The sequence below is a fragment of the Eurypyga helias genome, unplaced genomic scaffold (assembly GCF_000690775.1).
Source record: "Eurypyga helias isolate BGI_N326 unplaced genomic scaffold, ASM69077v1 scaffold7734, whole genome shotgun sequence".
Taxonomy (NCBI): Eukaryota; Metazoa; Chordata; class Aves; order Eurypygiformes; family Eurypygidae; genus Eurypyga; species Eurypyga helias.
In genome coordinates this window covers 959-16,114 of record NW_010248130.1, presented here as the reverse complement: position 1 = coordinate 16,114, position 15,156 = coordinate 959, and the positions used below count along the sequence as shown (strand labels likewise).

Genomic DNA, 15,156 nt, shown 5'->3' with positions numbered 1-15,156 from the left:
ATTCTATGATTCTATGATTCTCTGGCTTTGCAGTAGAAATCTCTTGGAATAGAAATGTTTCCTACAGGCTAGAAGTTCTCAGCTGGGAGGGTATGTTGGTGCCGAGTGCTCCTAAGATGGCAGGACAAATCTCTGATGAAAACAGGCTTGTTTGGGAAAAGACGTGCTAGTTCTCCTCCGTGACGTCTGCTGCCATCCCAGAAGTCACCAAGACTTCCTGGCACGTCTCAGTCTAGATGCTGACCTGAGAAGGTGCAAACGCTGGAGAAGGAGCAAAGCAAGATCCTCAGTGAGAACATTGCCTCCTTCACTGACAAATAGGAGTTGTAATTTTTTCACTTGTAAAGACTGCTGGTGGGACATGGTGTTCAGGCATAGGTAGACAGGTTCCTTTTCTGGAATTTTAGGTAGGAAAATAAACTCCTTCCTCGGATGGGGGAGTTTATCCCATGCCTGGATCTCACAGGCTGTGTGGCTGAGGTGATTCACACCAGGGTATCAAAGCCTTAGTAAATGCCATGGGACATGTCTGGGCATCCCTTGGCCATGCTGAGGGCTCATTGGTTATTTTTACACCAGGGTGTGCAGCAAACTGCCACTCTGGGTGGATTTTAACGTACAGACTGTTCTAAGTACTACTGGAGGGTTCAGAAAAGATTTTTAAATGCACAAAAATAGACCTAAATTACTCTTCACTGCAAGGTGTCAGCAGTGTGTCTCCCTACAAGGTCCAGAGCCAGCATGCCTGTGGCCAGACGGTTTTTGGTGACAATATGGGAACCGTTTTGTTTGTACAGCACCTAGCACAGATGATGGCATCAACTGAGGCTCCCAGTGACAACGAATAACTGCATTTAAAACTTTTGTATACTGCTGACAGCTTCTGGCATGGGAAGAATTGAAAGCAGCCTGATTTGGGAAAGACTGTGCCCTTTTGAATCATAGGGTTACCTCTCTTGGCTCTTCCCAGCGGTGTCATGCCTTTGCCAGTCGTTCCAGTGTGCAAATCTGCCTCCGTTCCTGCAGACAGGCATTCTTCTGCTGTGGTGAGCAAAGTGCAGCTGCCGGCCAGGGTGGAAATGGCTGATGGATGAGATAGTTCCAGAGATGCTAATGCTTCGGTTCCAGCCCTCTTGAGTCATGTGGCAATGCTGATAATTTCCTGCTAACGTGAGCAAGAGTTGCAGCATGTCTCCTAACAGAATGGAGTGCTCAGCAGACTTCTCTTCTTCTTCCCCAAACCAGAGGTTGAATGTGGACCTGGGAGGATACCCTTGCTAAAGGACCAAAGATGCTGGACCATGTCCAGAGAAGGGCGATGGAGCCGGGGAAGGGTCTGGAGCACAGTTCCTGTGAGGAGCAGCTGAGGGAGCTGGGGGGTTCAGCCTGGAGAAGAGGAGGCTCAGGGGAGACCTGATCGCTCTCTACAGCTCCCTAAAGGGGGGGTGTGGGGGTGTGTGTGTGAGTCTCTTTTCCCAAGGCACAAGCATAGTACAAGAGGAATGGCCTCAAGCTGTGCCAGTGGAGATTTAGATTGGATATTAGGGAAAATGTCTTCCCAAAAAGGGCTGTCAGGTGTTGGAATGGGCTGCCCAGGGAGGTGGTGGAGTCACCATCCCAGGAGGGATTTAAGAGATGTGTGGATGAGGGACATGGTTTAGTGATGGGCTTGGCACTGTTGGGTTAATGATTGGACTCTGAGCTTAAAGGGCTTTTCCAACCTAAACGATTCTATGATTCTAAATTTGATGAGTGGCAGCTCATCATAGATTCCTCCCAAGCTGGCTGCACTGCCCACGGTCATAGTTTAAAGTGCCTTATCCCTGTACCACAGTGTGAGCCCCAGTACCTGTGAGTGATCAAACCATCCTTAATAGATTTTATGATACTCCCCCACCTAAGTCAAACCACACTAAATGTTGCCCTGTGAAGCTAAACCCCAGAGCCTTATATTGTGTGCAGGAATAGCAACCCCCGTGTCCTGCACTCACTCGACAAATACTGCTGCAGTGCAGCCTGAGCCTCTGAGCAAACTATTTTCATCCCCAGCTCTTCCCTGTGATTTATAGCCACCACACGAACAAATCCCTGGGCCATGAGACAGGCAGCAAATACCATATCCTACCCAGACAGCTTTTCCAGATCAGAGAGAGGTGCTGGCCTGAGACACCAACCAACTAGCCATGGCTAGTGCTGTGCATAAGCAGACACAACACACGGGTGGTCCTGAGACATGCTGGTGGGAGGCAGTGGCATGTGGCCCTCCCTGGGCCCATTGCAACAGCTCGAAGGTGTACGTCAGCAAGCCATGGCCAACTTATCACGCCAAACTTGCTGGCCCAGACCCAAACAGTGTTCCGTGGCAGTGGCTGTGCTCCAAAAATGCTGCAGTGAGAGCAGGGTGGCTGCCAGTCTCAACTTCTCCGGAAAAAGCTGAATTAAGTGTTTGACTGGCAAATTGTGTTGCTGCTGTGAACTGGAATTTCTAACTAGGAGATGCCATGAGATAGGGAATCAATGATTTGCTGGGGGAGTGCCAGGTTCTGGCTTTTGGGCACCATATGGTCTTGGTGTGTGGTTAAAGACATGTGGGTGTGGGACTGGGACAAATGGGTTGGATCTTCCAGTGACAGCCCCATTTATGATGGGCTGAAGTGCTCCTGAAAGTACGATACATCATGATGCAGAGGTCTGTTGGGAGGATGAATGCTGGGGAATCTCATACCTTTGTGTCAGACTCTGTTGCTGGTTCTCATCACATCTGCCACCAGTCAGACCATTGCAAACCCAGGAGACACTTGGTGGAACATGGCTCATCCAAAACTGTGGATACGTACGATATACATGAGAGAACCCCTCTGACGGAGGAGTCCTCTTGGCTCAAAAATGCTGCAAAACACATTATCTCTAAGGTTTTGCTAAAAGAGACTTTGACTACCTTTGCTATGATGCAGGAAAGGAAAAATACCTTCAAGGATGGATTCTCCAGAGAGAGAATCACCTTGTGGGAGTGGTGGTCTCTCTTCACCAGCTCTGCAAAGAGCAGAAATAGCTAGGTAAGCCAAAATACGTACCTTCAGAGTTGGGCATCATGTGATGCCTACACCGGGCAACTTTTGTTCAGCTCCTTTCCTTGCTGGGTGGGAACTCCTGTTTGAGAATAACCAAAGTTCTGGTGCTTTTTGTGTTGCTTTACCTTTTCTCCACCTGTTTTGTTGTCATGTGGGTGCTAGTATTGCTGCTGCAGAACTAATGACAACAATTGAGGTTCCAATAGCTCAAGAGAGTGACTTACCCAATTGATCACAGTCTGACCTTGATGGGACTAATTATCAGCTCTGAGCCAATTGGGAAGCCAGCCCAGGTGACAAATCAGAGTGATTGGGTGTTCCCAGGTGTAATGACACTGCTCAGAGAAGGCAGCACTGGAACCCGCTTCTTTTGTAGGCTGGTAATCACATTGTTTACTAGATTCTGAACATCTGCCAGAATTAATTCCAGCTGTTTCAACTTCCTGTGGGAATGGATGTTGTTAATGAGTGTTCTCAGACATAAACAGTGTCTTTTGATGCTTGCCGTAGTGCTCCCAGCATGTTCACTACCTCTCTGACCAAGTGAGCTCTGGATTCCCTGTCTCCCTCGGAAAGACTGATCCACTGAGCATAAAGTGCTTTTCTTGTGTTTCCTTAAATTTTGTAAAAGTGGAAAGGACCCCTGGTATGTTTACCATCCTTGGCTGCTAGAAGAAACTTTGCAAATGGGGACATGGCTCAGCTGGATGGGTTGAACCTCACCCAGGACAAGCCAGGCTCCCCATGGCTCCAGCGGCTCGGGGGTGGTTGGGTGAATCCCGCTGTGCATGGTGAGTTGCTGTGGATCATGCCTGAACCACGCTGGGTTCAGCTGCTTGTCCTGGGCTCCTGCTGGAATTAGTCCCTGAAATCCTGAACTCTTAGACCATTCCTGTGAGCACTAATTGCTGGTGTCATTTAGTGAAGTTGCAGCAACTCCCTTTGCTTATTCCCACTTAGATCTTGATCATGAAGCTGCCCTAATATTATTCCTCTATTTATGTCACAGATGCCTTTGCACTGAGCATTTTTCTGCTGGGCAGAAGCTGCACATAGGAAAACCTCATGTTTTCTCATGACACCTGGTACATTTAACCTAAAGTTCAACCCAGTTTCCTCTTCATCCTCATTTTTCTTTATTTTATTTTTCTGCAGGCAGTATCTCTCCTCCTCCTGAAACCCTTTGGAGATTTCATCTCTGCTTTGCTCCAGCACCACAGGCCCCAGCTCAAGGTTATGAGCTGCAGGTTTGCTGTGTGTGGAGGAACCAGGACTTGATTAGCTTTTAAGAGATCTCAGGGATCAGAGCAAGGTATTTTGCATGATGCTAGCCAATAAAGTCAAATAAGTGATAAGTTTCTAATTCATCTCCTCACTGTTGTTGTTAATAATAGCAGCAATAGAAAAGTTACTTCACCATTTTCACACATTATATTACATTGATACTTTCACATTCTTTGAGGAGAAAGAAGAGATTAACATATATCATAATTATGATTAGTATTTTCTGAATAGATAATTTAATATTATAGGTAATTACAAGTAAGATATTGACTTGTTTACCTTCCTGTTAAACCAGAATAATTAGCCATTTATTAAAATAGTCATTAGTCATTTAAGGGAATTGCAAGGTAAACTAATATGTTTTTTTGTATTAGAACATCTGCCAGTCCATACCTGAGACTAACATCAAATCTTAACACAGCCCACCCCTCTCCCCAGTCAAAATGACTCAAACAGGCAAGACCAAGATGGGAAGCGACCTACCTCTAGCAGAAGGGGACCTGCCTTGCACCAGGCAGAATTCATCCCAACTCCAGCTTACTCAAAGGTCTAATCTAAAGCCACCACGCAGGCTCCCTGCACAGTCAAGGAGAGAGGGTCGTAGCTCTGGGGGCAGCTCCCCGTCCTCCTCATAGGCTTTCCATGCCATGTCTCCTTGGCTTGCCTTGTACTTAGGAACTGAGCACTTCCTTCCAGCCTCTGGCAGGTTGGTCTGTCTGCCCCGACCTCTTGGTCTCCACATTATTCTACTTCTTGTCCTTCCTCCACTCAAAAATAAATCACTCCTGTGCAAGCAGAGACACACTGTTGCTTCTTACCGTCTGAAATGTTGCAGTCCCCTGGTTGCTTCTTCACATCCTTATCATGGAGCAGCTCCTGACAGAGAAGCCAATGACCGGTACTGTGCCAAGTTCCTCCTTATCCATTGAGCTCACGTAGTTTGGAGTGGCCAGCTCTGCCCCCTCACCCTCGATCCTCGCCTCCACCCTGGTTTTGTGCAATTTGACTACAGCATTTCCACAAAATGCTTCTGTTTACCAAAGACAAAAGAACATTTCCCCCTAAAAAACCACTCCCAACCAGCTGAACTCAGCACCCACTTATATCAGTCTATGTAGGATGAAGCCCTCCCATCCTAGGGGCTTCCCAGACCTCCTGTAATTAAAGTTTCCTCATCAGGAAGCTTCACTGTTTTACTATGAAGGGTTGAGAACTCAAGTCATTCTGAACATGTCCTGATATGGATCTTTTTTCCTGTGGTCTAACAGCAACTTTCAGTCTTGCCCAGATGTAGGTCTGGGTCAGGGAAGCTCCATCTGATCTCTACGTACCATCGATCATTTCCTGCTCCCACCTTGAAGTGTCTGTGTAATTAGTACAATGCATTCTCACCGGCAAGGTGGTCTCCAAGCTGGGGAACCTCAGAATTCAAGTAGTATAAACCTTTGGTAGAATACCTGCATTTCACTTTTTTCCTGCCTTATTTTTTCTGTTTTTGACACTTATTTTCTCTCCTCAGAATCTCTTACACCTTCACCGTCCACAGAAAAAGATTGTTGTTAATCCCTGTGATAGAAGGTGGGAAAAAATGAAAGTCTGTGGGATGAAAGGCATTTTTATTGGTGTGCCCATGTGATCTCAGTCTTATTTTCTAAGTGACTGAGGGCCCTACTTATGCAGGTATTTAAGCAACTGGTGATCAAAATCTACTATTTCAATCCTCTGTGTGCATGTTTATCTTCTTTATCTGGACAGCTATTAAATCTAAGTACTGTATTTATTAGTGTCTTACTGCACTACACTGCTGTGTGTCCACTGTACAGGTGTGCAGCAGGTATTTAATTGTAATAAGTGCATTACTGTACTTATTTATCTCCCCTTTGCTCTGCCAAAGTGGCTTGTACAGATCACTAGTTTGGAAGTGATGAAACGTAGCGAGATCTTTCTTCTGGGACATCTGCAGGATTTTAGTCAGTTAGGCTTTCTGTTTTAGGCTGATTAAAATGGTCCTGCAAGAATGCAGAGGCATTTCTTTAGGCATTAGCCTAAGTACTAAAATTTAGTATTCCCAATTATTTGGGTTGACTGGAGGGGAACAGAGGGATACGCATTGTGCAGGTTGGCAGGTTCCTGCTTTGGTTGTGCTCAAAGGGCTAAATCTTGGGCCTGTTTGTGAATTGCCTTCATGGTTCGAAAATGGTAATCCTTGGAACATCATCACCTGCTTCACGGACTGTTCTGGATGGGAGGAATAACACATGGAGGTTCAGTGCTTGCTTCAACAGCTGGACAAGAAACCCAGGCAGTCAATTTTACATGAATAAATTTTCGGATGAAATTTAAGTTTATCTTAAAACTCCCCAACAACACAAAGCCGGGTTGACCATGTGGTTACCTGAATAGCCCCTGAAGACTCCCGGTCTCCGGTAGATTCTGCAATAACCCGTCTCTGTGGTAAGTATGTTGGTTGAACCTGTGGTCATTTTGGTCTGTGCACGTTGGGAACTATTCTGCTGTTTCTTTTAAAAGATGGAAGCAGAAGCTCCCCAGGCCCATCCAAGAGTGATGCCAACTCCTTGCAGGGAAGAGGAAGGTATCTCAGGAAGTTCCCCTTCATCCGCAGGATGGTCTGGAAGCATTGCTCTGTCTGGAGCCAGCTCAACAGGTCCAGGCGTGGCTCAGTGTGTTGTGCCAAGGCTGAGCTGGTGCCAGTGACAATCACAACAGCAGCCTACACACCGTGCTCTGGATTAGGTGGCACATGGGGTAGCATGGCTGCTCTTCTCAAGCAGGATTTGCAGGAGGCCTTCTCAAGAAGGACACAGCTGCCTTGGGGATCAATGAAATGGTTCTGTACCAACTGCCACCTGATCTGCTTCATGCATTGAGCTGATGTATGTATTTAGGGCAGCGATTGTGGACAGACATCTATCTAACCACTGTTCCACACGGAGCTGACTGTGGGTGTTCCCTCCCCTAGGTCATAACACTTCCTTCCAAGATCCATGTGGATGATCTAAAGTATTGCCCGATGCAGCGTGAATGAGCCACTCTCAAAATGGAAAGAAGGATGAAGATAGATTGCACCCAAAGTGGTCATTCACAAACACAACAGACAAGGCAACAGTGGCAACCCTTTAGACACTCTTGTGCATGTTGCTGAGAAATTGTTAATTAAGGCAAGGAAAAAGGGTATTTTAGCTCAGACCTCACAAGGGATATTACGGGTCATAACCACTGAGTCTCACCTCCTCCTGACATAAGTCATACATTGTCCTACTAATCTTTGCCTGCCCCCAACAACGGCTCCAAGGTCACACAGGAGTTTCAGTCTCAGCGTTGTTCAGACGTGTTTTGTCCCACACAGAATTTTACAGGGAGAAGATTCAGTTCTGAAAGCATCTTTCAGCTTGACTGAAATATGAGAGTGAAGGAGGACAACTTGCATTGGTTACCCTTGAGGTGCATAAGCACCGAGAAACTTCTGAGCCCAGCTAAAACAGAATAGGAAAGATTTTTGTGTAATAGCCTAATGCTTTGGCACACCTTTCCCAGATGTGTTGAAATGGGTCTGTTTCCAGATTTTCCCCCCACTCAGTTTTAAAATCACATCATTACACATTTTTTCTGTACACCATAATTATTCTTTCCAGCACCACACAAAATTCCCATTCCAAGTCAGGTTTTTATATAGGTTTATAAAAAGGGGGAATTCAGTGGGAAATTTGGTTGAAATTCTCAGTAAAACGTAATAAACTAGTAAAGTTTATTTACAAAAAAGTGGCACAAATGGAAGGTCTGGGCTACCAGTTGGCCATTCCTGGTGTAAGGCTAGAAGAGACCAAGTTTGGTAGGGAAACGTAGTACTTCTCATCTAGAAAACACTGTCTACTTCTGGGAAAAGCCCTTCACCTTGTCGCTGAGTGTCCAAAGCCTTGTCTGCTTCAGGTTGTTTCTGCTGGTCTAATAACAGCTGGTCTAATAACCTCTTCCCACAAACCTTTCATTTAGAGGATTTACAAGGCACTTTCCAAATGGAGCTGGAGCAAGGATTACGCAGGCCTGACCACATAACCTCTATATAACTGAAGGGCTCAGACTGTCTTGTTATCCAGCCCCTCTGGAAGGAAGAACATCCCCTTCAGATGAATCCCAGCTCCTCTTAACATTTCGTAGGGGACAAAGGGGGGTCATCTGCCATGTGGAAATTGTTCCACCAGTGCTTTTGGTGTATCAGATCTCAGTTGTCCTCTTGAGACTCGAGGTTGAAGACTCTCAGTGTCATTGGCAGCAGCAGGCCTTGGCTCCCAAATGCTTTTTAACGAGTCCATGGCCGTTGAGTCTTGCACCAGACTGGAAAGGTGGAGTCCCACACAGAGGCGCGGAGAGGGAAGAGGGATGGATCTGGCAGATGTTCAGTGGGAAAATCTGGGTAGAAAAGCTTGGACCCCATCTCTGTGTTTGATATCTCAGCTACCCAGTAATGTGACCTTCAAAAAACACCCCACAAACAGGCGGTTTTAGTTTATATATTCCCACATGGAAGAGCAGGAGCACTAATAGCAGAAGAGCCAAGAGTCCTGGTCTATGGAAATGATGGGTCAGGTCTTCCGTAAGGTGACCTTATCTTGAACTTTAATAGTTAAAAGATTGATTTAATTGATTAAAGTTTCTCTCAGAGCTTTCTCTTCTCCATTTAAAACTCTATCGATTTATTTAAAGCTAAAAATGATACAGAGAGATTATTCTTTTTTCTCTTTTTTGGACATTATTTCAGCTTTATGAACCAAAGGCAGTTTTTTTTAAAAATGTCATTAGCAAGAAGGCCAGATCACAACACCTTCCCTTTCCCTGCAGAAACAACACTTACTCTTGGGGGGATAAACAGGGAATGAGAGAATAGAATGGGAAGCTAAGGGAGCTGTGGCCTTGGTTTTCTGTATCAGGTACTGCTGGTGAGGCGGTGAAGGAAGGTGAGACACCCCCAGCTCAGTAGGAAGAGAATATTAAGGCCTTGTGTCTCATGAAATGAAATGCCAAAAGAGGTGGGGAAATTCGAGAGAGAAGAAACCATGGTAATGTGCAGGGATAACTGTGCAGACTGTAATTAATGATGGAGGGCAGGCTAATGAGATAAAGAAATCTCAGCTGAGCAAAACTCATGAGTCAAGCAGGATTTGGGGGATTTCACAATTCCTCCATTGGTGTGTGCTGTTTACTCTGACCTCTCTTCAGGCAGCCATTAATTGCTGCCTGATGAACCAAACCCAATAACAACATTAACAGACCTGCTAATTACCACGGAATGGAGACAAACTCCTCTGGAACGTATAAAGGAGAATTTCTGACACCCCCACCAGAGGAGCTGAGGATCCTTCCCTCTCATTTCTCCTCCTGTTTTACAACCTTCCCCACCTGCTCTCTCGTCTTCTCTTAACGCTTTGAACGCGACACTATGAGCCAACATTTCTTCAGATTTGGGGATGGAAATTTCAGTTCTTCTTCTGCTCACTGTGGCACACTGGGTGGTGGGAGAAGATCATCTGCCATAAGCCACTCTGGAGAATATAGAGGAGAAGAACAATATGGTGGTTATGGGTACAGTTATGGCAGCAGGAGCCTCCATAACTTTGGTGGATTTAGGATTTTCTCTCCTGGTGGAGGTTATGTCGGAGAAGGAAGAGATTATGGGAGGTGCCTGGGATTTGGTGGTATGAGAAATTTTGATAGGGGCTTTGGTAGAAGAGCATATTTTATGGGAGCTTCTCAAGGTAGTGAAGCAGGACTTGGTAGCATGTATGCAAGGAGTTCAGGGAGGGAGGTGCTTGGAGGAAGCCTTGGTAGAAGTGCCTTTGGTGAACATGGGGCTGGACAGGGTTTTGGGGAGGGTGGTGTTAGCAGAGGCATCGAGGAGGTCCATGTCAATACCAACCTGCTGAGACCAATACAACTACAAGTTGACCCCGAGTTCCAGAGAGTGCGCTCAGATGAGAAAGAGCAGATTAAGGCTCTCAACAACAAATTTGCTTCATTCATTGATAAGGTGAGTCCCTGTTCTCTTTTTTACGTGTATAAGGGGTGCTGCTCTGCCTGTGTGAGTCATGGGAATGCCTTGATATTGCATCTTCTCCCCCCAAAATCACAGCATTGGCTAGATTCCCTTGTGCTGGTGTGAAATTCTTAATAGCCTGCTATAAACACCGCAGTGTGAATCACATTTAGCCCTGGGATAAATATCTCTGAGTTGTCTTTTGTGGCAAGACAATAACAAACTACTGGGATGTCACCAACACATTAACTCACTTTTCTTTTGAGGAAAATGGTTTCTGTGTGGCTGGTAATATTCTGGTGCCTGGGAATTATTGATACTGGCAGGAAAAATGGGTGATGGACTCACAACCTTGATGTGTGGTTCCCTTTTTTTTCTCAAGCAAAGAAAAATGTTGCATTTCTCTGAATTACAAAATTAATTACTTCTTTGCTTGAAGGTCCTAGCCTCTTTCAGATGGCCAATGCCCCCCACATCTTCCTTCTTCACCTCTTTCTTGGTTTACACTGCAACAATTTCACCTCCCTCTGCAGTCTTGTCTCATTTCTACTCACAGACACAGGAGCAAAACAGCCACAAAAACATATCTACCCACGCAGACCTGACATGTGCCCTTGTTTGGGTGGTGACACGTCTCTGCGTAAGGTGGAAGCTTGTGATATTTGTTGCACGTGAGGACTTGTAGGCTTCTTGTATTACCCTGCAGACAAGGTGTTGGTTACACCCAGAAGTTATAAGCATGCTTAGTCCTGAAAAATAGGAAAACTAACCTTCTGGATGTCAGCTTCCAGGTTAAAACCTGTTCAGTGTCCCAGCTGAAGAGATGCTATGCCTCTGGTTTCCAAAAATACCAGCTTTGAATGTTATAGGTCTTTCTGACCTATAAGGCAAGATGTATCTAGGAAGAGAGTGGTCCAGTGTGGTCTTCTGAGAGGGGGCTAACTCTTCCCATCGATTTGAGTGTCTAAGTTACTTCAGAAACAGCTGAAGTCTCCCTCCACCCCAATATTGTGCATTTAAGAGATGAAAAGCCAGCAAAGATTTCAGGATCAGCTTTGAGAAGCAGCAGTAAAATCTTCTTACGCGAGAGATTGGGAAAAAAGCGGTGTCCCCCCTTTTGTCTAGGCTGTGTTGTGTGTTGGTTCCAGCGTTACTACAGTTGGTCTCACCTGATGAAACCTCTAGATGTTACTGAGTTGGAAATATTAATTAGGATTTGTTTTGCTGAGATGCTCTTCGGCTTTCACTTCAGGTCCAATGTCTCGAGCAGCAGAACCAGGCTCTGATGGCCAAATGGGAACTTCTGCAGCAGCAAAGTGCCCGACCAGAAGAGAGCAGAAATATTGCCTCTTTCTTCCAATCTTACATCAGCAACCTGCAAAGGCAGCTAGAAACGCTCCAGAACCAGAAGGAGCAGCTGGATCCAGAAATGTATAACATGCTTCAGCTTGTTGAAGATTATAAAAAGAGGTGAATAATCACAAGTCCGGGAAAAAAGCACACTGGAATTTTCCAAGGCAATGTTAGTGATGCCCTGGGATGGCATAGCTTAGCTTCACACCTTCAGCATGAAGTTTTGTGGCCATTATAGCACTACTCCGCACTAGCTTAGTTATGGGACTTGACTTTGAAGCTGGAAGACTAAAACAGAGTTGGTGAGGGTAGGACACAGAGCAGGAAGAGGAAAATCGAAGGTCCTGTAGATGTACTCCACTCTTTTTTCTCCTTCATGTCCTTCCTCCCCCAAGCAATGAGTATTCAGGACTCCTTACTCCTGCTTCTAGTTGTGGAGTTGTGGAAAACTGGGACCGCAGGGAGGGGAGGGACAGACCTGAGCAGTGGGGCCAGATTGAGGAATCATCACCTCTTCTGTCTTAGCTGCAACTAAAAGATAATATGCATCCACAGCTCTGAAAAACGGGAGGTTTAGTTCAGAATTAGAGGGATGTCAAAGCACATCTGTATCTGTCGCATTTTGTTGGCTAACTTAGCATACAGTTTTGTAGAGGGTTTGCAATTGTCTTTGCAGTTGCCAGAAATTGCAATTAAATGAAAAATTGACATGTTTTCCTTCTGGATGATTCCTTTTGTTAGTTCAGAATTAGAGGGATGTCAAGGCACATGGGTATCTGTCACATCTTGTTGGCTAACAGCATACAGTTTTGCAGAGGGTTTGCAAAGATGCGGTTGCCAGAAATCGCAGTTAAATGAAAAATCGACACATTTCCCGTTTGGATGATTCCCTTCTGTTTCTGATACACCTCACTGAAAGCGTAAGACAGGCAATGAGCTGCTTATTTCTTTTCTCTGCTGCAACAGATTTGAGGACGAGATCAACAAACGTGCATCTAAAGAAGAGGAGTTTGTGGAGCTTAAAAAGGTGAAGTAACCCAAGACACTGAGCTAAACCAAAGTCCCAGAAGTAAAGCAACAACTGGGTGGTTGCTGAGGTTTTCAAAAGCAACGTCTTTGCTTAAATTCCTCTAATTCAAGTCATTGAAAACCTGAGCTGTTTACTGCAAGAGGGGAGAGAATTAATTTCCTCTAGATACTGAACTGTCCCTTCGTAAGATGAATATCTAAAAGGTTTGGTCTCTATTCACTCAACCACAACCTAGGTGAGATATTCTTGCTAGAGGTTAAATAATGTCTATACATGGATTTGATAGGAAACTGAAAATTTAGAAAGGTTTTTATTAGAAGAATTAATGAAATATAAGTTTCTACATTTTCTCCAGGAGCCCATTTATTGCCACAGCTATTTTGCTTATTTCCAAGCCATTTTTTTCTTCTAAGACTTAAAAACTTTCCCTTTGTTCCAATTGTTTTTCAAAGGAAACCTGGGATTCATGGGCCCTTATTTGACCCCGGGGATGAGGGCTCTAAAGAAATGTAACAAGTCTTGCAAGAATTGCACTTTAGTGGAGAATTTGGATCAAAGAAATACAAATATGTCTATGGCTTTTTTTTTTTTTTTTCCCCAACAGGAACTGGACAGTGCCTACATGGGAAAAATGGAGTTTGATGTTCGGGTGGAAATACTGAGGCAGGAGCTTGAGTTCCTCAGATGCTTACAGGAAGCTGTAAGTATGATTCTCAGAGTAAAAACTTATCCTCTTGAAGGACATGCGTCTTCTGGAGGTTCTCAGAAATTTTGACTGAACAAGACATTTTGGTGTGGAGAAAGGATCACCCTTGGCCTTTGATCTCATAAAGTCCTTTTTTATCTCTGAGTGGAAAGGGGGACTGGTGTGTCACAAAGGCTGGAAGAGACAATTAAAACTGGTGGTGGCACAATAGGACCTGGGGGATGCAGGTAGGGAAGTTCCAGTGGGTAACTGGACAGAGGGTCCTATTTCTTTCCTCATAACACAACCTGGACTGTTCACATGGACTGATAAAATCTGAAATCTTGCTGTCCTTGCAGGAGCTGTCCCAGCTGCAAACAGTAGTTGGCAACACCAATGTCATTCTGTCCATGGACAACCGTAGAGAACTGAACATGGATGGCATCATTGAAGATGTCAGGCAGGAGTATGAGACAATTGTTCACAGAAGCAAAGCTGAAGTAGATGCCATGTATCGTGGGAGGGTGAGTAGCCATCAACAAGATAAGGAGGCAAAAATGCCCCATCCCTGGCTGCCTGTGCCCCATCCCTGGCTGTCTTCAAGGCCAGACTGGACGAGGCTTTGAGCAACCTGGTCTAGTGTAAGGTGTCCCTGCTCATGGCAGGGGGGTTGGAACTGGATGATCTTTAAGGTCCCTTCCAACCCAAACCATTCTATGTTTCTATGATCCTATGATCTATCTGCTCAGTCCGAAAGAAACCAAAAATATCTGTTCTCTTCTCTGTACAACAGTACCAGGATCTTCAGAACATGTGGGTCAATCAACGTGAGCAACTGAGGAACAGTTATCAGGAAATCCAGGAATTTATCAGGCAGATCCAAAGACTACAAGCAGAAATTGAAATTGCAAAGAAAAAGGTAAAACTGATACTTTCCAACATGAATAAACTATGTAAGTCACTTTTACACTCAGTGCAGTATAGTGTAGCCTGTCTTTTGGAGCCAGACATAGAGATGATCTTTTACCTTCAAAATGAAGAAGATTCAGAATCTGTACATTGGGATTTAATTTGGGTTAATTTACCCAGTCTAATGTATCTGAGTTCTGTAATTGAGGTAGGACTCCTAATTTCCAAGGACTGCCAGAAGGGTTTGAAAATCTCACTACCATAGAGAGGAAATGGACACATTCTGTTTGTGCCCTCTGCAGAACGCCAGCCTCCAAGAAACCATTAGAGATGCTGAGCAGCGTGGGAGCTCAGCCATCAAAGATGGCCAGCAAAAGCTTCAGGATTTGGAAAATGCCCTGCAGCAGGCCAAAGATGATCTCACTCACCTTCTTCATGATTATCAGGAGCTCCTGAATGTGAAATTGGCCTTGGATATTGAAATCGCCATGTACAGATCACTCCTTGAGGAGGAGGAGACCAGGTAGGTACAAACTATTAATCCAGGACAGAAATGCCTGTACGAAGCAGTGTGTCCCATTCTGCCACCTGTCACTGAGATGTCCAGGATGAATTCCTGCCTGGAAGGAGTGACCTCTTCCTTTGGCTTACTGGTAGAGGCTAGCCTGACTTCACTTTTATTGGCCTGACTTTCACTTTTATTGGATGCATCATCTAAATTTAACGTTTCCTTCACAGGATACAGGAAGGTTCGTCAGCCACAATCTGTAAGTAT

At 45.0% G+C, this 15,156-nt stretch overlaps 1 protein-coding gene across 1 annotated transcript; it reads left to right on the top strand.

The window, feature by feature from the left end:
- The first annotated feature begins 10,149 nt into the window (after positions 1-10,149).
- Positions 10,150-14,908, top strand: LOC104509119 (keratin, type II cytoskeletal 1-like). Its single transcript, XM_010150953.1, has 7 exons — positions 10,150-10,398; positions 11,657-11,874; positions 12,724-12,784; positions 13,392-13,487; positions 13,832-13,996; positions 14,266-14,391; positions 14,684-14,908. Exons 1-7 carry the CDS (start codon positions 10,150-10,152, stop codon positions 14,906-14,908), a joined length of 1,140 nt encoding a protein of 379 aa, XP_010149255.1.
- The last annotated feature ends 248 nt before the right edge of the window (positions 14,909-15,156 follow it).

What these genes read in the sequence shown, in the direction of transcription:
- LOC104509119 (XM_010150953.1), top strand. Translation starts at nt 10,150, where the DNA reads ATGTATGCAAGGAGTTCAGGGAGGGAGGTGCTTGGAGGAAGCCTTGGT. An exon ending in AGTTTGTGGAGCTTAAAAAG is followed by an intron (nt 12,785 to 13,391) that starts GTGAAGTAACCC and finishes TTTCCCCAACAG; the next exon opens with GAACTGGACAGTGCCTACAT. An exon ending in TCAGATGCTTACAGGAAGCT is followed by an intron (nt 13,488 to 13,831) that starts GTAAGTATGATT and finishes CTGTCCTTGCAG; the next exon opens with GAGCTGTCCCAGCTGCAAAC.